The 22004-nt window shown below is 38.0% G+C and overlaps 1 protein-coding gene across 2 annotated transcripts in view; it reads left to right on the top strand.

The window, feature by feature from the left end:
* The first annotated feature begins 9977 nt into the window (after window positions 1–9977).
* The window catches only part of shisa7b (shisa family member 7), a 47543-nt gene continuing 35516 nt past the window's right edge, over window positions 9978–22004 (top strand). For both annotated transcript variants that reach the window (XM_061742184.1, XM_061742185.1), the window contains exons 1-4: window positions 9978–12775; window positions 17677–17919; window positions 20211–20327; window positions 21561–21700. In XM_061742184.1, the coding sequence (XP_061598168.1) occupies window positions 12387–12775; window positions 17677–17919; window positions 20211–20327; window positions 21561–21700 (889 nt within the window). In that variant the 5' untranslated portion in view covers window positions 9978–12386. The remainder of the gene's footprint in view (window positions 12776–17676; window positions 17920–20210; window positions 20328–21560; window positions 21701–22004) is intronic.

Genomic DNA, 22004 nt, shown 5'->3' on the forward strand with positions numbered 1-22004 from the left:
GACCCTCCTCTTTTATGGCATTGTAGCCTTTATTTGATTGTGGCTATAGGCAGGATACTTGGGGTAGAGAGGAGGATAAGACATGCAAGAAAGAGTCACAGGCCGGGATTCAAACCTGCATTTTCAGCACAAAGTGAACGTCTCAGTATATGAAGCTTCTGCTCAACCCACTGAGTTATCCGGCGCTCTACGATGTGACCGTTCTGAAAAAGTAACATCTTGTCCAGGACAGCAGGCTGTTGCCTTTGCATGGTCATTTATGGAATAACAAGTTCATCGCTGGTTTATCAAGGATTAAATAACTACTTACCAGCTGACAAATGTGAAGTATTGCAATACTTCTGAGAAACTACCTCAGGGCTGCGACGATTCCTCGAGTAACTCGATTACAAAAATCATCCAGGAATTTCCTCTGCCTCTAAGCCTCGTTTAATTAAGTTTGGCACAGACTATTTTTTGTCTCTTACAATGTGCTTACACGTGTGCGTCCCCTATAAAGTGGAAGACGACGGCAGCGGTTCTTTTCGTTACGTGTGTGAACAGTTTTGTCAAAACAGTGACCACGAGCAAACGCAGCAAAGCTAAAGTAATAAGAGACAGAAGATGTCGAAGGTTTGGGATCATTTTAAATTAAATTAAGGTCCCGGTCCACATTCTGTAAGACACTTGTTCCAAACTAATTATTGCTGTTTAAACGTGTTGGTTCTGAAGTTGCACAATTTAAAGTGTTTAAGAATTATTTTTATTTTTATTTTTGATACTTACAAAAAATAAGTTGGAAACAATTTTATTTACTGTATTTTTATTTAATTTTATGTCTCAGGAAATGTTAAGTTTGAAGTAATTTTATTTATTTTTATTGGGAAATTAACAAACAATTTACTAATTTGCATCATATGTAAATAAATGTAAATTCTTCTTATAAAGGAAACAAATTAATTGTTTTTAATAAGTGATATGTCTTTTCTTTACTGACGTTTTCTATTCTATAATTATAATTGGGCTTTAATTAAGCAATAGTAAGTTTTATCAATTAATTGATGGAATATTTGATAGAATAATCAATTACCAAAATATATTACAGCCATAAACTACCCATTTGCTTTGATAAATCTTGTTGGTGACCTTTTTTGACCATGCAGTGTTTACAGGTGGTGAACATGAATAAAACATGAATGACACAGTATATTCTACAAATGTACTTTGTACTCTAATGCCAAAAAGTTGTTTGCTCTTCCTCAAACTAATGGGATAATAATGTCCTATAGACAGTACTGGAGTTGTAAAATACAATCAGGGGGGATGGTGGATTTTATCATATGGGGACAGATAATTTGTGCTGATTACAAATAATACAATATATTACAAATAATAGCAGTGACCAAAACAGCTGCAGAAATACTGCAGGAATGACATAGCAGCAGTTAAATGCAGCCTTCTGTAAGCTTTAAATATCCACTGGGCTTACATCAAATACATCAAAACACAACAATAAAAAACACTTTTCTGAACTTATCAATATGACTCTGTCCTTCACAGGATAAGTAAAATGGATCACTGCAAAAACTCAAAATCTTAACAAGAATATTTGTCCTATTTCTAGTTAAAATTAAAAACAGTCCCTCCAGGAATTATTGTTTTTTTTTAAGTGGCTGAAATTTGCACATTTGTGGATTTTAACTGCTAATAAGAAAGAAATATTTTGCAAAACCAATGTGAGGCCCCTTGAGTTGTATTTTTGCCCTTTTCTTTGTTGTGCATTGCAAAAACTCAAAATCTTACCAGGAATATTGGTCTTATTTCTAGTTAAAATGTCTCATTTTTAGTAAAAAAATCACTGGAAAAAACAACAATTTTCACCTGTTTCAAGTAGATTTTCATTTGAAATAAGTAGAAAAATCTGCCAGTGGAACAAGATTTTTTTTGCTTGTAATGAGAAGATAAATCTTGTCCCACTGGCAGATTTTTCTACTTATTTCAAGTGAAAATTTACTTGAAACAGGTGAAAATTGTCAAATAAGCTATTTTTCTGATGATGTCATAAAGGATGGAAATGTGGATGGCAGTTTTACTGGGGAGATGATTTGGACCGTTTTTATTTCAGGGGGGATGCCATCCCCCCTCATCCCCCCTCATCCCCCCTCAACTCCAGTACTGCCTATAGATGTGTGGGGGAACATGAACTGGTGGCCTGTAATACAAATCAACACAAATACAAATCAACTGATAAAAAAATAAAGATACAAGTGGACTATTAAAACAGCTGGTACAGTACAGTAGCTGCAGCCCCGGATGGAAAGTTGGAAGTTCATGAAAAATTGAGTTGGACTCTTTCAGATGAAAGGACACGTTTCTCTTTGTCTTTTGATGGCACACACATGGATGTAGAGGACACACTCATGGCAGTAACATGTGCTGCCTCGTATACCGGCTCTCTGGCACATACTGTTGGCGGGGAAGCTGCACAGCAGGAGCTCACTAAGCAGGACAAATCCATACATGCATGTGGCAAACGCAGCGAGTGGACGGGCCGGATCAGCGGGAGACTGGAAGAGCAGGAAGATCTGCTTCCTGCAGGTTTAGGCACGGATTCAGATGCAGGAACGTACATGAGAAACAGTTCAGGCATGCACTATGAAATAAGACAGGAATACGGCATGCACAAGGTCTAAATTCTTTTATAACAACCCCCCTCAGGTTTTGTAAAATACTACTTATTTGTATATTTTAGTCTTCTTCATTATTAGAGCCCGAGCACTTACAGTGCAAAGGCCCTATTGTATCTGTAGGAATTTTTTATTTATTTTTTCCTTCTTTCCTTCTTCCTTTTTTTATTTTTATTTTTCCGACGAAATGAGGGCCTTTTTCCCCCTAAACGTGTCCCAAAAGTCACCAAATTTTGCACCAAGCCAGGCCTGGCGAAAAATTTACATTAATGGGCGTGGCCTAATGGCTCAACAGCGCCCCCTAGAAAACTTTGTGCCTCAAGCCCCACAATACGGTTTGACGTACATGCACGAAAATCGCTACTCACCTGTATCATGTCGCAACCAGTGGTGTAAAGTAACGAACTACAAGTACTTCGTTATTTTACTTAAGTAAGATTTTTGAGAATTTGTACTTTTATTGATACTTTCATTTTTCTGTACTTTTACTTTTACTTCGTTAAATTTTCAAGGAAATAATCGTACTTTTAATCCGCTACATTTAAAATTGGACACGTCGTTACTCGCTACAAATTAAAGAACAGCACAGCGGGGGCTGATTTATGGTTCCGCGTTACACCGGCGCAGAGCTACGGCGTAGGGTACGCGGCGACGCACACTCTACGCCGTAGCCTACGGCGTAAGGTGTGCGTTGATTTAACGCGGAACCATGAGGCGGACGGGAAGGAAGGGGGCGCGTGAATATACCGAGAAGGAGCCGCAGCTCCCGGGAGAGTTGCGCCGCAGAGGCGGGCCGGGAGGCCGGAGGAACCGCCGTCGCGTCGAGTAGCCTACCGAGGAGGACTGAAGCCTGAATTATGGTTCCGCGTTAAATCGACGCAGAGCCTCGCCGTAGGGTACGGGCGTTGGTCTAACGCGGAACCATAAATCAGCCTTGAGCGGCAGCCGACGCGTGTCCATGCGCACCATTCTTTGATTCCACCCCTTCTAAGGTGGTTTTGGCATTAAAAAGTTCAAAAGTCTCATCCTTTATCAGCTGGGGTCGCTTAATGTTGTCACTGCATACTACAGGCTGGGGGTGAACCTGTCAGCGGGGCCAATGGGGTACAGAAGCAGTGATGAGCAAAGGGAGAAATTAAAATGGGGTAATAAACGTTAAAGGGGTCAGAATAATATCAGCATTATTTAGAGTTGTAAGCAAATTCTTGGATTCTTCATTTCTTTGCAATCCTTTTGAAAATAATTTTGTACTTTGAATTTTGTACTTTAGTACATTTTAACCCATGTACTTTTTGTACTTTATTATATTTAAGTTGAGGTACTTTTATACTTTTACTTAAGTAATTTTCTTAATGGGTACTTTTTACTTTTACTTAAGTAATTTTCAAGCAGAAAATTTGTACTTTTACTTAAGTACAATATTTTTGTACTTTTTCCACCTCTGGTCGCAACTTAAAGTAAAATCTCTTGGCGCCATGGCCGAAACCCAACAGGAAGTCGGCCATTTTGAATTAATCGTGTAATTTTGGCGCAATTTATGCCACTCCTTCGTCCGAACCGTAACGTGCACCCAGATGTGTTATACATCAAAATGTGCGTCTCCATCCTGCGACAACGCACATTACTTTTCTCAGTCAAAAGCGTTACCGTGCCGACGATAAATGCCAAAAAGTGCGCCCCCCCCTTCATCTGATTGGTCCATATCTGATACTTCTACTTTCTGCCATAACTTTTGAATGGTATGACATAGAGAGTCGTGGGTGGTGTCATCGGACTCTGTATTGAGTCTTTGAACATAATTGGTGCAAATTAGCGCCCCCCCTTCTTCTGATTGGTCGATATTTGATAGTCCCTATTTTCTACCATAACTTTTGAATGGTTTGACATACAGACTCGTGGTGTCATCAGACTTAGTTTTGAGTCCTTGACTTTTATTGGTGAAAATTACACGCGCGAGGGCCCGTTCATCGCTGCTTGCAGCTTTAATTATTGGGTTTAAAATAATTTCACTTCTAATAAAAGCAACCAACATCCACAGACGTTCAGATGCAGAACATTGTATCCTTCGACCAAATGCTGATAGTGAAAAAAGAAATCCTTCCCTTTGCCTTCGTGTAGAGCAGTATAGTGTCAACCACATCCTGATAGTTTTTACCTCTGTACCTTTGTGCACATATATTCACAATATTTATTGAATTGGTCCACTTGCTGCCTGGAAAGCCAGTGGAAGTTCAGCTGTCTGTCAGCGGGGTCTTCTTAATTATGACATCTGAGGAAGCGGGTCGGAAAAGCTCCCGGAGGGTCGAGACACTGATGTGAAGCCAAGCTGTCAGGGCAGAGCTCTCCAGCAGAGAGGACCGGCCTAGTTACGCTACTGTAATTCAGGATATGCTTTCCATCAGCTCTTACCATTTCTGTTACCTCAGTCCTCAAACTGCAGTTTACCTTTCATCAATTATTTACTTTCCTTGTTTTTTTTCTGCTGTTATGTTGCATGTTTTGCTGTTGGCATTGAGGTCTGACTTCTGTCAGCTTCGGGTATTGTTGTTGCTCTGGAAACCGAGAATTGCCTCGTTTGTTGGCTTTGGAAAAGGAGCTGCACAATCTAAGGATCCTGGACAAGAGGCGAGAAATTCTGCAGATTTTATTTGTCATTTTTCTAATAAATCACTGTTTACAACTGTTCCAACATAACCCCGAAAAATAAATAAGCAGCACACAATATTTAGTGCTCATTGATGACTTATTTGACAATCGAAGTGTAACAACATCCTTTTAAAACAGATTTTTCTTTAATGTAATAATAATCACTATAAGCTTAAAATATTATAAGGACCGAAGTTTTGAGAGGGACAAGATAAATAAAATCAGTTTTGTTGTGATGGAATATGAAAATGGCAGTTAATGTCAGCACGAGGGGGCAATGGATCGACGTCAAAACAAATTCATATTTAAAGCCTCTGATAATACTCAAGTGTCATTTAACTAAAGTGATTTCTGTGGATCGGATCCTTAGCGAAAAACTTGGCTAGTTTTAACTTTGTACATGTGTTTTTTGCGTATACAAAGCAGACATTGTAACAATGAGCGGTCACTTACAAATGTTCACACTCCATCTGATTATAAGCTGTAGAGATGCTTTTACTCCCAAATGTTGCTTCTTTTTTCTTGAGCTCAAAACAACATGCAACTGTTTCAGACGGCATCTAGAAATGCAAGGACGCACAGAGCTGATGCAGAGCTGCGTTTTTTTTACAGCCGATCTTTGGCAGAGTACAGTCAGCAGCTTGCAGAGGCCGTCAGGGGGATAACAGGAAACATCATGTACTGTCAGAGTTACCCTTAAGTCATGACCAGTAAATATCTGGTAAATCACCTCTTTCTTTCAGTGATATTATTGATAAATAAATCTACATTTCCAAATGGATTTTCTTTCCTCTAAGAAAGAAAGACGAATGGATTTTACTCAGTGTCATTTGGGGCCAATTGTTATTAAAATTAAGGCTGCAAGCAGCGATGAACGGGTCCTCGCGCGTGCAATTTTCACCAATTAAAGTCAAGGACTCAAATTTGAGTCCGATGACACCACCATGACTCTCCAAATCAAACCATTCAAAAGTTATGGCCGAAAGTAGGAACTATGAAATATGGACCAATCAGTTGAAGTGGGGGGCACGCTTTTTGGCGTCTATCGTCGCCACGGCTTTTGACGGAGAAAAGTAATGCGCATCGTTGCAGGATCGTGACGCACATTTTGATGTATAACACACCTGGGTGCACGTTATGGTTCGGGCCGTATTAACGGCCAAGAAAAACGAGAAAAATGAAAAAAAAAAAAAAAACATTTCCTACAGATACAATAGGGCCTTTGCACTGTCAGTGCTCAGTAGGAATGGGTGATATTTTACCGTTCACGATAAACCGTCAAAAAAATTCCCCACGGTAAGAATTTGTATCTCACGGTAAAAACGATAAATTCCTGTTGATGATGTTTTTGTGTAAAAGCTGATTTATGGTTCTGTGTTAAATCCACGCACAACGTACGTGAAGGAAGGAAGGAAGGAAGGAAGGAAGGAAGGAAGGAAGGAAGGAAGGAAGGAAGGAAGGAAGGAAATGAGCGAGAAAGAAAGAAAGAAAGAAAGAAAGAAAGAAAGAAAGAAAGAAAGAAAGAAAGAAAGAAAGAAAGAAAGAAAGAAAGAAAGAAAGAAAGAAAGAAAGAAAGAAATGAGCCAGAAAGAAAGAAAGAAAGAAAGAAAGAAAGAAAGAAAGAAAGAAAGAAAGAAAGAAAGAAAGAAAGAAAGAAAGAAATGAGCCAGAAAGAAAGAAAGAAAGAAAGAAAGAAAGAAAGAAAGAAAGAAAGAAAGAAAGAAAGAAAGAAAGAAAGAAAGAGAAAGAAAGAAAGAAAGAAAGAAAGAAATGAGCCAGAAAGAAAGAAAGAAAGAAAGAAAGAAAGAAAGAAAGAAAGAAAGAAAGAAAGAAAGAAAGAAAGAAAGAAAGAAAGAAAGAAAGAAAGAAAGAAAGAAAGAGAAAGAAAGAAAGAAAGAAAGAGAAAGAAAGAAAGAAAGAAAGAAAGAAAGATTCCCGTTAATGATGTTTTTGTATTGGTATTTTTTAATCATTATCAGGATAAATGCCAGAAATTATCGTGATACATTTTTTAGTCCATACCGCCCATCCCTAGTGCTCAGGCCCTAATTACTCTTTTCATACAGTATACATCACCATAACCGATACTGTATGTATAATTAAGAGTAATAAAATGCCTCTTGAAGCGGTGTTACTGTATTTTGTCCCTCCCACTCCTGGCAGCGCAGGCCTTGGCCTGAGAACAGTACATGCACATACTGTACATGTGACATGACCGAGGTCTCCTTCCCTCCGTCCTTCTGTCACATACGTCCATATGGCATCTCTCATGTGTCCTGCTCTCTGCATCCAAGTCTGGTCACGGCGGAGGAGCAACATAGCTGCCTGGACTGAGCAAAATGACAGATTATAACATAAAAATCCCCCACACCTCTGTGATAATGTCATAATGTTAAAAATAACAGATTTGCTGCAGGGATTTTCTTTCCTATAAATTAAATAAGTATTTTTTTATTCATTAACTGCTTACGGCATTCAGCGTAAGTTCATAGTAGGGTTAACATAAATTAGATGTAATTTGTTGTATGTAATTAAACACATTCTGGTTTGAAATGCAGAAAGTTTAGTTCTGCACTGCAAAAACTCAAAATCTTAAACAAGAATATTTGTCTTATTTCTAGTTAAAATGTCTCATTTTTAGTCAAAAAAAATCTCATTACACTTAAAACAAGACTCATCACTGGAAAAAAAACAACAATTTGCACCTGTTTTCAAGTAGATTTTCACTTCAAATAAGTAGAAAAATCTGCCAGTGGAACAAGATTTTTTTTGCTTGTAATGAGAAAATAAATCTTGTCCGACTGGCAGATTTTTCTACTTATTTCAAGTGAAAATTTACTTGAAACAGGTGAAAATTGTCAAATAACAAGTTATTTTTCTGGTAATGACTCTTGTTTTAAGTGTATTGAGATTTTTGACTAAAAATGAGACATTTTAACTAGAAATAAGACAAATATTCCTGGTAAGATTTTGAGTTTTTGCAGTGGTCCTTTTCTTTTCTTTAATAACTCATGCAGTGAAATTTCTTGCCAGAACCAACCTGTTGGCTTTTATTATGTTTAAAACACATCCACACTCCAGGATGTTTAAAGACCCGCAAGTCAGTCACGCCCAAGATTTTACATGCAGACAAACCAGTCTCACATTACAGTGCTTTATTTTTACAAGCATTTTGAACATGAAATAACATCCAAAAATGAAAACTGTCAGTCTGTCTTTGTACAGTTAACGGCACCACAGGCCACATTATCTTTACAGTAAAAACAACGACGCTGTCAGGTCTTTTTTCACAGCTCAGAAGTGAAACCAAGATGGTGCTAAGAGCTAAACAGCTAAAGTGATGACAGCTGGCCTTTGGCTATTACTTATACATGTGTATCTTTATATAATTTACCTAATGTGGTACTGTATGTAAAAATGGGACTTATTTATGTGGTGTTTCTCTGGATACTCGGGCTTCCTCCCACGGTCTAATTTACATTCAGCTGAGTTTGAGTGTTGGTTCTGATCTGTCCAGGAGAGGAACTGCAAACGCAGCTGCGTGTTTGTGTCCGTTTGCTCCTTTTGAAGGATGAAGGATGTGTGAATTAAGATGTTGTTGCAGGATTTCTTTATATTTCAGAGCTGAACATTTCTAAACATGTGCTTTTCTGCATTTTTAAAGGAAAGTGGATGTTCTTTATTTGTGCAGACACCAAAAGCTCTTTATATTAAAAAATGATACCGTCATATTAAGAAAATGATTTGAAGCTATATATTTATTTGCTATTTGAAGACTGATGAATTAAAACTGAGAATATAAACGACACACGAAGTTAAGACTTTCATTTTAAAATATCAGTTTGACTTTCATTCGAGAAATGTGTTGACTTTTAGAAAGGATATGATTGTACTGACTTATTGTTGAAATATGGAGGCAAACATATGTTTGTCTCTTATTGTGACTTAGATTAAGATCATATTTGTTAATTAGATAAGCCTCAGTCTGCCAGAGTCTGTCCCATTAACCAACACCTAATCCAGATATTTTATTTACAGTATAAAATATCTCGGCCAATATCATACATTAATACACTGCAAAAACTCAAAATCCTACCAGGAATATTTGTCTTATTTCTAGTTAAAATGTCTCATTTTTAGTCAAAAAATCTCATTACACTTAAAACAAGAGTCATTACCAGAAAAATAACTTATTTGACAACTTTCACCTGTTTCAAGTAAATTTTCACTTGAAATAAGTAGAAAAATCTGCCAGTGGAACAAGATTTATCTTCTCATTACAAGCAAAAAAATCTCGTTTCACTGGCAGATTTTTCTACTTATTTCAAGTGAAAATCTACTTGAAACAGGTGAAAAATGTTGTTTTTTCCAGTGATGAATCTTGTTTTAAGTGTAATGAGATTTTTTTTTTTCTTTTACTAAAAATGAGACATTTTAACTAGAAATAAGACGAATATTCTTGTTAAGATTTTGAGTTTTTGCAGTGTATCCTTATTGGCGCATCTCTACCAAAAAGGCAGCTAAATTACTTTTAGACTTAAGTGCTTTAACATTGGCAGCTGCAGCTTAACCGAATGTTCTTATTCGCATATAGCATTAGCATATATACTCATTAGCATATATGTGCTAATGTTGTCTTCTTCTCTTGCAGTGTGGAAACAGATGAAGAAACAGATGAGGGAGAGTGAAGGCTCTAACCAGGACCGTCTCTGAACCAAGTGGAGGATTCCAGGGGAATTTTCCATCCGTTCCCTTTCTTTCTTTCAAAGCCAAGACTCGTCACAGACTAATCCCAGTCCGTTTGTCCCTTTTTTGGGGGTGTTGACTGTTGAGACTTCCGACCTCTACCCTCACCATCTGCCATCTTCCCTAGTGAGACCAAAACCAGACGCTAAACTGACTGTGTCAAGAGAGAAAGCAAAAAAAAAAATGAGAAGAGATAATCACCAGTCTTTCAGGACCTAATTTCATTAACTAACATTCAGCTCAGAATCCCTTCAGAACACAAAGACATTCCACCGTCACTCATTAAAATCATCTGTAAATCTGGACTACCTTAAAAGTTTATACGTGCAATCTCCGTCCGGCGTTTGCTGCTGAGACCATGACCAGTGCTTTACTGGTTCAAAGTGCTTTATCGACAGATAAATCCTCCGGCTCGTAGTTTGCTCGTAGTCGTGAGCGACGGCGGAAGCGCGTGCTAAGCAGCGAGAGCTTTCTGTCGTGCTCTCGACTTCGTCTGAACGCATTAACGGTTCGACGCGGCGGCGTTTGAGTGACGCGCAGCAGAAGCCATGTCTAAGCTGATAACGCCAGGCCCGACTGCTGCTGCTGCTTCTTCCTCGCAGGCTTAAACGTGCACCGTCCTCCCCGTCGTCCTCCCCGTCGTCCTCCCCGTCGCCGCTGCGTTAACACTGTTGACACTTTTGCTGGAAGGGCCTCTCACTACGGCTCTGAAAGCTCCTTTATCTACTCCCGCTTACTCCTCCATCCTTTCCTTTTACTCTATTACAAACATGCAAGTCAAAATCTTTTACATTTTTATTTGTGAGACGAGACCACGTTTGTAAATCTAAAGCCATACTGAACACCAGCCATACGGATACCTTTTACATTTACGAAACTCCTCATAATGTTACGTTTTCAGGGAATCTGTGAAAGAAAACACTAGATTTCATGCATTTCAACAGAACAGCTTTGTAAATTCTGATTTATTGTATTATTTTTCTACGTGCGTCTTGTTAGATCACGCTCTGTTGAATCAGCGACCGCCCGGCCTTGGGTGTTACAGCGTGGCAGTGACTGTGAGTTCCCGTCTCCGTCCCGTGTTTTTCCCCGTGTTTGACGGATGAATCCAGACATTTTCATGTCTGTTCTGTGGGCAGAACCTCGCTGCCCTGCTAGAACCGGGCCCAAGCCCTCCTTCGTTCTCTTCTGTTGGGCCAAACTAAATTCAGAGCAAAGACACTCGCGCAAGGAGCGCACATAGATCCAAAGCTCGGAATCTTTTTTCTGGACTTCCTAACCGGCCGCTCCCTCGTGAAACGGCTTTATAGACACTCGTCTTCTAGTAGCTGCTTGACAGTGGAACCGAGCAATCGTTCATTCCTCGCACTGTTGGAGAGAAGTTGTTGGTCAAGTAAATCTTTCTTTAGTGGCGGCGTACGTGAGAAATACAAGACATTTCTTATTGCAAGAAATAAGAGTAAAAAGCGTGTGCCAAATTTGGACGGACTTCGCCGAACAAAGCTGCCAGCGCCTGCCGTAGACGAACGGCAGGCGTGACATTTTAATTTGACTTTTTCCACGTTTGACAACAGAAGTGCCAAAGTGTAGGACGTTGACATCCAGCATCCGTTAAAAACCCGCGTTCTCTGTGAAGTTTACATATAGCGCTAAATGTTTACAGACCACGGTTCCTTTCCCGGCACACAGCCGTCAGAATAGTTTTCAGTTAGAAATACGATAGTTTAAGACGCTCTTTTTGCTTTTATATTAAGAGTTTACAGTTTTCTTCAAATCATTTTGTTTACATAAAATTAAAAAAAGAAAGTACTGCCAATTTTGAAGATTCTGAATTTTGGAAAAGGGACAAATGTCACTTTTTCAATCGAAAGACCAAATTTAATTCTTCAGTACCCAGTGCCATAAAACAAACCCATAATATTCTGTGTTTGTAGTTCTGAATATTCATTTTAGACAGACTATATTTCTGTGCAGGCGGTTTGTATAAGTTTGTATAAGGCCTACGATATCTGAACGACCTCAATGTTTACACGAGCTGCTTACAGGAAGGATTCACATACCGACAAATGTTTACATTCATATAAAAGAAGTAAATGCCAAACACATTCATGAAACAGCTGCTGAACACCGAGAACAACCTTCGCACCTGAACCGTGCAGTCAACATCACGCTGAAGATTCAACTTTTCATAAAGGATTTATTCTTTTTTTTTTAACTCAAAGAACCTGCTACAGTATCTTGGAGGAGACTGATAGTTGCTAAGGAACTATTTGTGAATATTTGTTTTTTTTTTCTTCCTAAGATTCTTAAGTACTTTGCCACAGAACAATGAAACCTACATTTCCAGAAGGGATGTTTTCTGCATCCGTCGTCCTCTTCCTTTCCTGCTGCCTGGCTCTTCCCGCCGTCCTGGACGCCGCGGGGCCGTCCCGTGCCGCTGACGAGGACGTCAGCAGCAACTCTGCTGCTGCAGCCGCTCCGTCCTCCACCTTGTTCCTCCTCACCGGCTACAAGTCCCGGCTGCCCAGCGGCTCCAAAACGGCCCCGAAAGCGGCCGAGGTGGAGGAGGACGGTCCGGCCGTGGCCGAGCTCCCCCCGAAGCCTCTTCCTCAGACCATGCTGCCCAGGAACGTGACGGCCGACGCCCTGAAGCCGCCGCTCGGCGCCGCCAACGTGGCCCCGCCGCCCAAACAGCTGGTGGACGTGGACGTTTGCAGGTACGACGGGGACGAGTGCAGTCATTTATGCCATCAATAGGGCTGCAATTAACGACTATCTTAATAGTCGACTAGTCACCGACTATTGAAATGATTAGTCGACTAATCGGATAATTAGTACCGTATTTTCTGGACTATAAGCCGCTACTTTTTTCATAGGTTTTGAACCATGCAGCTTATACAAAGGTGCGGCTATTCTGTGGATTTTTCTTCCACCGCTCGGGGCGCTCTAACCGGAATTAGAATCAAAACTAAGACAAAATAAATGCAAAGAAAAATACGCTACTTCTTCTTTAGCAGATAGAAGTAGAAGTAGATTTCAAACAGATAAATAGATAAATAAATACTGGTTATTTTCTCTTGGTTCTGTCCAGTTTTAATCAGCAAAGTTGCTGCCGTGTTAAAAGACACTGTTAGGAAAGGATCTATTTAGGTACAAACATGTACATCATTTACAGTTCAAAATCCTTCTGTACATGTAGTAAATATCTAATCTAACAACATAAATATCTGCGGCTTGCATGTCTTTTTTTTTTTAAATAGAGCGGGTGCGGCTTGTATGCAGGTGCGGCTTATAGTCCAGAAAATACGGTACATATTTTCTGCACTATAAGGCGCACCTTTCATTTCATTTTATTTTATTCTTTATTTCATTCAAAAAATAAAACAAACAATTCAATACAAATACAAATGTTCATAAATTGTGAATGAAAAGGGAGCAGAAAGAAGAAAAATCTTATCTAATCTGCCCCTTTTTCCAAGAAAATAAATTCACAAATAACACAAATTAAGAAAAAAAAAAAAAAAAAACAACTACCAAGTAAATAAAAAACTAAAACAAAATAAAATCACTGCCGTCTATGGGTATGTCAATCAAACTTAACTAAAATATTTCATTATATTTACTTAACATACAGGCTTTAATTGTTCTTTTGAATGTAATGTTTGATTTGGATTCTTTGTTTTCTTTATTCAGATTGTTCCATAAACTGATTCCTTTCACAGAAACACAACGTTCCATCCATTTTGTCCTGAATCTTGGTTTAAAAAAAAAAACCTTCAATGAATGACGTATTTTAAAACGTTTTCCATATATAAGGCGCACCGCATTATAAGGCGCTACAGTAGAGGGTGGGGTTACGTTATCATCCATTAGACCAACCCGCAGCTCTTTCATCCTTATACTGCGGCTCCGAGTGGCTTGGGAAAATAAATTACAAAAAAATAAAAAACGAATTATTTAATTGAAGTGTATTTTATTTGTGTTAGTTCTTTAATATTTTAGTTCTAAATTGTAAGATTATTGTGATCTTGACATATTAGAATAAATATATTTTATTGTTTTTCGTCGCTTTAAATAAACGTCATACTCGTGAAAGTCGGTATACCCGCCAAAACGCCATCCATTCATCGCGACTTTCAACCCCAGCAAGGCCAAGTATGGAGAAATGTAAGAAAAGAAAAATATCTGAAGAAAATGGAACATTCAATGATTCCTGGGCAGATTCATTTGCATTTACCTCTGATGAGAGTGGCCTACCAGTAGGCCTGATTTGTGGAGAAAAACTGTCTAACAATAAACGGTCAAATGTCGCAAGACATTTCAACAATACACACAGAGCCTTTGCTGAAAAATATCCAGAGGGAGAAGAGAAAAAAAGCTGTTTCGGAAGTGATGCGGAAACACTGATCTGACGAAAAATCCCTTCAAGAAGTGGGTGAAGTTGCGGCTCAATATTTATCCACATATAAGGCGCACCGGATTATAAGGCGCATGGTCAGCTTTTGAAAAAATTGGTGCGCCTTATAGTGCGGAAAATACGGTAATTAAAAAAAGAATTAGTATGAGGTTGCTTTAATTATGTGGCAAATGATAATAAACACAAGAAAGATGGCACTAGAGCCCTGATATAGCGGGACTGTTTTCTACATCCTGCTCCCGCATCCGCATTGATTTAGTGTCTTCTCTCGTCCCGCAAGAGAAATGTCAGGACAAATCTATCTGATTTAATGTTAACATGATAATTGTGAGCTTGATGGATAATTGACAGTTCATAGGCACCTGACTGAACGTTAGATGCAAATCCATCATTGTCATCGCACAAGCTTTTTCGCCCTTCACGCCGCATCAATTATGTGATTGAGGTTAAAGCAACGAGAGTAGTGGTGAGTGGCTCAAATAATACTAATAAATAACATGGAATAAACAAAGTTAACGAATGAAACGAATTAATTTAAGAAATAAAAATAGGCTTAATATCTTACCAAGGCGTCCGTTTCGTTCAACACTCCGACGTGCTTTCTCTTCAAATGCATTACACATGTGCTCCCGTTAAAAGCAACGTCGGGTTTGCAAACCTTGCAAGTTATCTTTTTACTCGCCGTATCGAGGCTAAAATGCTCTCAAACTTTTGAAGTTTTAATCATAGACGTATATACGTAGACACCACATCGAGTGTTCTTGCTGCTGCTGCGATACGTCAACGTCGCCGCCATATTGGATGTGGAAAGACTGCGCTGTAAACTAATACAAGTAAATAGACTTATTTTCATAAAGCGCCTTTCTACAAAGAAATGTACGTTTTACGTCTCATTTATTCATTCACACACGCACTAATATACTTGGGAAACAGTTAGGCACCAAATATAATATATTTAATTTTCTCAGATCACAAAAATAAGAACTTTATTGATCCCACATAGGAGTAATTCATGTTATATCAGCTATAGAGAACAAGGTAGTGCCGAAAAACAATATATATCCCCCCTCACAAAAATAAGAAAAATAGAGAAACATATTTTCTCATCGTTTGATTGATGTGAAATCATCATGTAGGGAGGTTTAATCTTGATAAAAATGTAAATATGTGAGATCTGAGGAGACATGGAGATGCTGGATGTTTTCCTCGTAGCATATTTCCTATACTATTAGGCGTGCGGCTGAATAGACGCCGCTCTTTTATGCTGTATATATGTATATTTCACGGATGCATCATGATTGTGCTGCAGCCCTCTTCTCGATCTCACCGAGGGTTATATTTTGCTCTGAGAGGCGTCTTGTTGTTGCTAAGAAACGCATAATCAGCTCCAAATCAGTTGTCTGTTGGAAAGCCACACACGGCAACTGTGAACAGCAGTTACGTTCAGGGAGGTGGAAACGGCACTAACGGTGTGATTACAGAAGACATTAAATCCAAAACCTGCTCGAACCTCCAAACCTCTGTTATTCATTCAAACTTTCACCGGGACGATCATCATTTCTGTTTGTCATGAATACGTCGCCCTCCGCTCCGGTGTGAGGGTTAACAGTTGGAGCTAGGGTTGCCAACTCCCTGAAAAATAAATAAGGGACACCTCATCCATGGCCTTCACCCTTCCTGGCGTGGTGAATTTTTTTAGCCCCTTTTTATGTGAGTGAAACTATTTTTTAACTATTTGACTCGAACCTGAATTGAATTAGATGCATATTTTTGAATGCCACGAACACATGGAAAAGAAATTATCCAGCAATTCCCTTTAATACAAAATAACAAAATGAACTGAATAAAATAAGTATCTTTCTTCAACAGAAACCTGTCCTGTTTAACTTAAAATTGTATAAATTAATATAAAACAATAGAAAGAAAGCAGAACATCCATTCTGTATTTAGTGCACATTTTTAGTGCAATAACAAAAGTGCAAACAGAAAGTCTGTAGAAAACTTGTAAACATATTTGTGCCTCAAAGGCCATGACTGTAGCTACAGTTGTAGTAAAACAGAAAATATAACTTATGAACTCAACAGCTCACACTGCAAAAACTCAAAATCTTAACAAGAATATTTAGTCTTATTTCTAGTTAAAATGTCTAATTTCTAGTCAGGAAATCTCATTACACGTAAAACAAGACTCATCACTGAAAAAAACAACAATTTTCATCTGTTTCAAGTAGATTTTCACTTAAAATAAGTAGAAAAATCTGCCAGTGGAACAAGATTTTTTTGCTTGTAATGAGAAGATAAATCTTGTTCCACTGGCAGATTTTTCTACTTATTTCAAATGAAAATTTACTTCAAACTGGTGAAAATTGTCAAATAACAAGTTATTTTTCTGGTAATGAGATTTTTTGACTAAAAATGAGACATTTTAACTACAAATAAGACAAATATTCATGGTAAAATTTTGAGTTTTTGCAGTTGCAATGCCATTTTCCATTGGCATTTTATGACTATTTTCTGACTCTCACAGTAATACGGGACAAAGTGCGTCCCTTTTCAGCTCAATACGGGACACGTACTTTAGTTTACAAATACGGGACGATTCCGTTTTTCAAGGGACGGTTGTCAACCCTAGTTGGAGCTAAAAGCCCCACTCCGTATTCAAATAAATTCATTCATTTTATTTATTCCGATCATGGAAATATGCAAACAGAAAAAAACTAAAAACAAACAAGTAAAATAACAACAACACAATCATCAACTAAAGCATATTCCATAACCAGAAAGGAGCAGGAAGAAGAAAATCTTATTATTCCTGCCCCTCCCTCAAAACTAAATTGAACAATAATAACAGATGCACAATTACAATTACTCAGTTAATATCACAAAGAAAGGAAAACAAAAAGAATCAAAGATAGATTGCCTGTCTCCATACGCATATATTATAAATCTTAACTATTTCATCCATACATTGCTATTTTTTCTCTTTACAACAGAAACACTCATCTGCTTTAAAGTTGTTCGGGCAAATAGATGTTTAAAATTACATTTTCTTCGACTATCTTCGTTATTTGAACTGAAAGTAAACATGTATTGTAAATGTTCTGGTAATGCTTTACATTTAGCTGTTACATGATTGTGAGTGTCTGTAACTTAACTAAATCATGGAGTGTCAGTAATCTTGATTCCGTGTTTGTTCTGCAGGGGTTACTACGACGTCATGGGCCACTTTGACAGCACGTTCAACTGCTCCCAGGGCAGTTACATCTACTGCTGCGGCACCTGCCACTACCGCTTCTGCTGCGGCCACCAGAGGAACCGGCTGGACCAGGACGCCTGCAACAACTACATCTCCCCCGTGTGGGCCGAGCCGCAGGACCCCGTCACCGTGCCCACGGGCAACAAGCCCGACCCCGACTTTGAGACGCTGCAGCAGCAGAGCAGCAGGTCGGTCCGCCCGCGTTTCACACTGCAAAAACTCTAAATCTTACCAGGAATACCTGTCTTATTTCTACTATCTACTTGAAACAGGTGAAAATTCTTGTTTTTTCCAGTGATGAGTCTTTTTTAAGTGTAATGAGATTTTTTTTTACTAAAAATGAGACAAATATTCTTAAGATTTTGAGTTTTTGCAGTGCAGTACCCTGTACTCCCACTTTACCCTGTTAATGGTACAACCACCACTTCTAAATCAAAGACTATTTATACTATTTATACGACGATGCCTATTATTTGTAGATAATTATAACTTAGGAAATAATTTTCTTTAGACATGATATTTTAGATTGACATCCGCATGTCTTTCCTTACAGAGGACATATGAGAAGAAATAAAACACATTTTTTGTGCATGACCATATTTTTTGGTGACTGCACTGCAAAAACCCAAAATCTTACCAGGAATATCTGTCTTATTTCTAGTTGAAATGTCTCATTTTTAGTCAAAAAATCTCATTACACTTAAAACAAGAGTCATTACCAGAAAAATAACTTGTTATTTGACAATTTTCACCTGTTTCAAGTAAATTTTCACTTGAAATAAGTAGAAAAATCTGCCAGTGGGACAAGATTTATCTTCTCATTACAAGCAAAAAAATCTTGTTCCACTGGCAGATTTTTCTACTTATTTTAAGTGAAAATCTACTTGAAACAGGTGAAAATTGTTGTTTTTTCCAGTGACGAGTCTTGTTTTAAGTGTAATGAGATTTTCTTGACTAAAAATGAGACATTTTAACTAGAAATAAGACAAATATTCTTGTTAAGATTTTGAGTTTTTGCAGTGGAGTACCCTATAAAGTAATAATTTCCTGAAAATCTAATAAAATTTGCACTTAACTCAATCGAAAATGTAATAAAACCCAATAATGTAGTAACTTCCCCAACAATGTAATAAAATATCCTAACGGATATTGTAATAACATTTTTACCAATAATGTAATACCTTATTACGTTATTGGGAATTTATTACATGGTACTCAAAGTCTGCAATTTAACCCAATAGTCATTCTGGTGTTTCAAATCCAGTGTATATAACATTCTTAGATACTTAAAACACAAAATGTAGAACTATGGACTGAAAATGAACATATTACATTATTTGTCAAGTTCCCAATAATGTAATAAGTTATTACATTGTTTAGCTGCTGATGAATTTAACTGTAAATTTATTCTAATTTGAACCAAAACAAATTGTTATGATTTTGAAAGTTTTGTCAACATTTACAAATTATTCTGTGACAATCCTTGGTCTGGACTGGCCTTTATTTACACCATTTAAATAAATAATTTGCTATAGGCCTACACAGTGTCAAGTGTTTCTAATTTCTACACCATACAGGCGTTAAAAATTTGAATGCGTGTTCAGGGATGCAAGAATCTGGGGATGAGAGGAGAACAAGCGATGAAGGTTGGGGTAAATACTACTATAGTATAGGGCTGGGGGATATGGACCAAAAGTCATATCTCCATATTTTCTAGCTAAATGGCGATACTCGATATATATATCGATATTTTTTCTGTGCCATAATTGGGGTTTCCCCCAAAGCATTATAGCATCTCTGTTAGCTTCATTTTTTTCTGAGGGAAACCCTTAAAAAAACAGTCAGTTTTAATACAAAGCCTCGTGCCAAATGTCACACAGGTTCCTTTATTAACAGAGGTCTGCACAATATCAAGATGTATAAAACAAATGAAATAAAAATAAACTGCCTGCATATATAGAATAAAAATGCTTCTTGAATAAAATAAAACAAATATCCCTTTCCTGCATAACAATTAAATTAAAATACACTGTGCAATTAATACAATGTAGACAGTAACAGGCAGACTTTTCCACTGAGGGTGACAGTTGTGCAAATGACAAAACATTTGTGAAAATCTCAAATAAAACATTCAAGTCAATTTTTCACGCTATATCAAAATCGTAAAACATTTTTTTTTTTTTTTTTTTTTTTTAAATAATCGATATAAACGATATTGTCTCGTACCATATCGCGTTTGAAAATATATCGATATATATTAAAATCTCGATATATCGCCCAGCCCTACTATAGTAGTACCAGCAGGAACTTCTACTAAATCTACTTTCACCCCTGGTGACGCTAAGATAAACTCAGTGGTTCTGGTGGTTCTGGCAAGAAATCCAATCTGCATTCCCCCCAGCCAGCGCTGATAACAGGGCTATTGTTAAATGTGTTTCCTGTGTTCCTGCACTTGCTCTAACGTATCTGTCTGAAACAGCACGGCGTACGTGATCGGAGGGGTGATCTCCTTCACGCTGGTGGTGGCCGTCGGGGTCAGGATCGCCTTCAGCAAGGTGGCACGTCGACCTCGCAACAGGGAGATCAACATGCCCCGGTGAGACCAGCAGCCTAGAGCTTTATTATACAGCTCATCAGCTTTTCCTCTGGTCCTTGAACGCCTCACAGGCAGGAAACCAGTTCACTGTAACAAACGCAGGAAGGACAAAAGAAATCAACTTGTACCTGAATGACTTCAGACTTCCAGCTCTGCTGTTTCTCTGCTCTCTGACAACGAACCCCGTCGGTTTGGAGTCCATGAGATGATTTGTTGTAGTGGTAGTAGTTTATTTTGTTTTGGTCATTTACATTTAAGATATTTGCATATACACACTGTACAGGACTTTCTCAGAAAATTTGAATATTGTGATAAAGTTCTTTATTTTCTGTAATGCAATTAAAAATGTCATACATTCTGGATTCATTACAAATCAACTGAAATATTGCAAGCCTTTTATTATTTTAATATTGCTGATCATGGCTTACAGCTTAAGAAAACTCAAATATCCTATCTCAAAAAATTAGAATATTCTGGGAATCTTAATCTTAAACTTTAGCGCCGCCCTGGTGGCTCCTGGAGCTTTTTCAAAAATGTTTGACCTTGTTTTTCCTTTTATTCTTCTTTTTTATTTTTTTTGTTCTTTTTTTCTCTTTTTTTCTCTTTTTTTCTTCTTTTTTCTTCTTTTTTTTTCCTTTTTTTCTGTGGAATAATCTCGAAATTTCGACTTTTTTCTCGAAATTTTGACTTTTTTCTCAACATTTCAACTTTTTTCTCGACATTTTGACTTTTTTCTCAACATTTCAAATTTTTTCTCAACATTTCAACTTTTTTCTCGACATTTTGACTTTTTTCTCAACATTTCGAATTTTTTCTCAACATTTGGATTTTTTTCTCGACATTTCGACTTTTCTCTCAAGATTGTCCTTCAACATTAATCTTGACATTTCGCCTTTTTCTCGACATTTCGACTTTTTTTTTCAAACTGCATAATGAAAAAAAAAAATCTTCCTCAGCAGCATGGGTTTCTTATACAAGACTTTTCATTTTTTGCAGCTCCACACATATTTGTTTTTTGTGTTTTTGGTCCAATATGGCTCTTTCAACATTTTGGGTTGCCGACCGCTGGTCTAAACCTTTTGGTCCTTGGTTATTAGCTAAAATTGTGTAACAATTGTATATATATACCAAAAATTATATATATTTTTTTGTATAACACCAACGAATTACACCTGTACTGGGAATTGAAAGGACCAATAAACTAAACTAAACTCTCGTCTGTCCGTGTGTCAGATCTCTGGTGGACATCCTGCGTCACCAGTCCAGCCCCGTGCAGCCGGGGGAGAGGAACGCCTCGGTGCTGAGCGCCGCCTCGGACGGACGCACGCCCAAAAACCTCTACACCCCCATCCTGCAGATGAAAGACAACCGCAGTAAGTGCTGAGCCGTTCCAGCAGCAGAAAACACGTTCAGGTTAAACGTGCGTCTGAATCAGAGCAGCCCTCGTGTCCCCAGAGACGGGGACCATAATTACCAGAGGTTTTTTCTTGTCTCACTTCAACCTCAGTCTCCGTGGCACATTTTCACACTTTAGGTGGAATTCATTTGTTGTGACTGAATTGTTGCCAGACACCACTGGGTTGCAGAAGTCTCAAGAAAAATGTTAGTGGATCTGTAGATCTGAAACAGCATCCGTTACCTCTGACTTATTCTGTGTTTTTAAAGGACAATAAACAC

The sequence above is a fragment of the Cololabis saira genome, chromosome 15, assembly GCF_033807715.1.
Source record: "Cololabis saira isolate AMF1-May2022 chromosome 15, fColSai1.1, whole genome shotgun sequence".
NCBI lineage: Eukaryota > Metazoa > Chordata > Actinopteri > Beloniformes > Belonidae > Cololabis > Cololabis saira.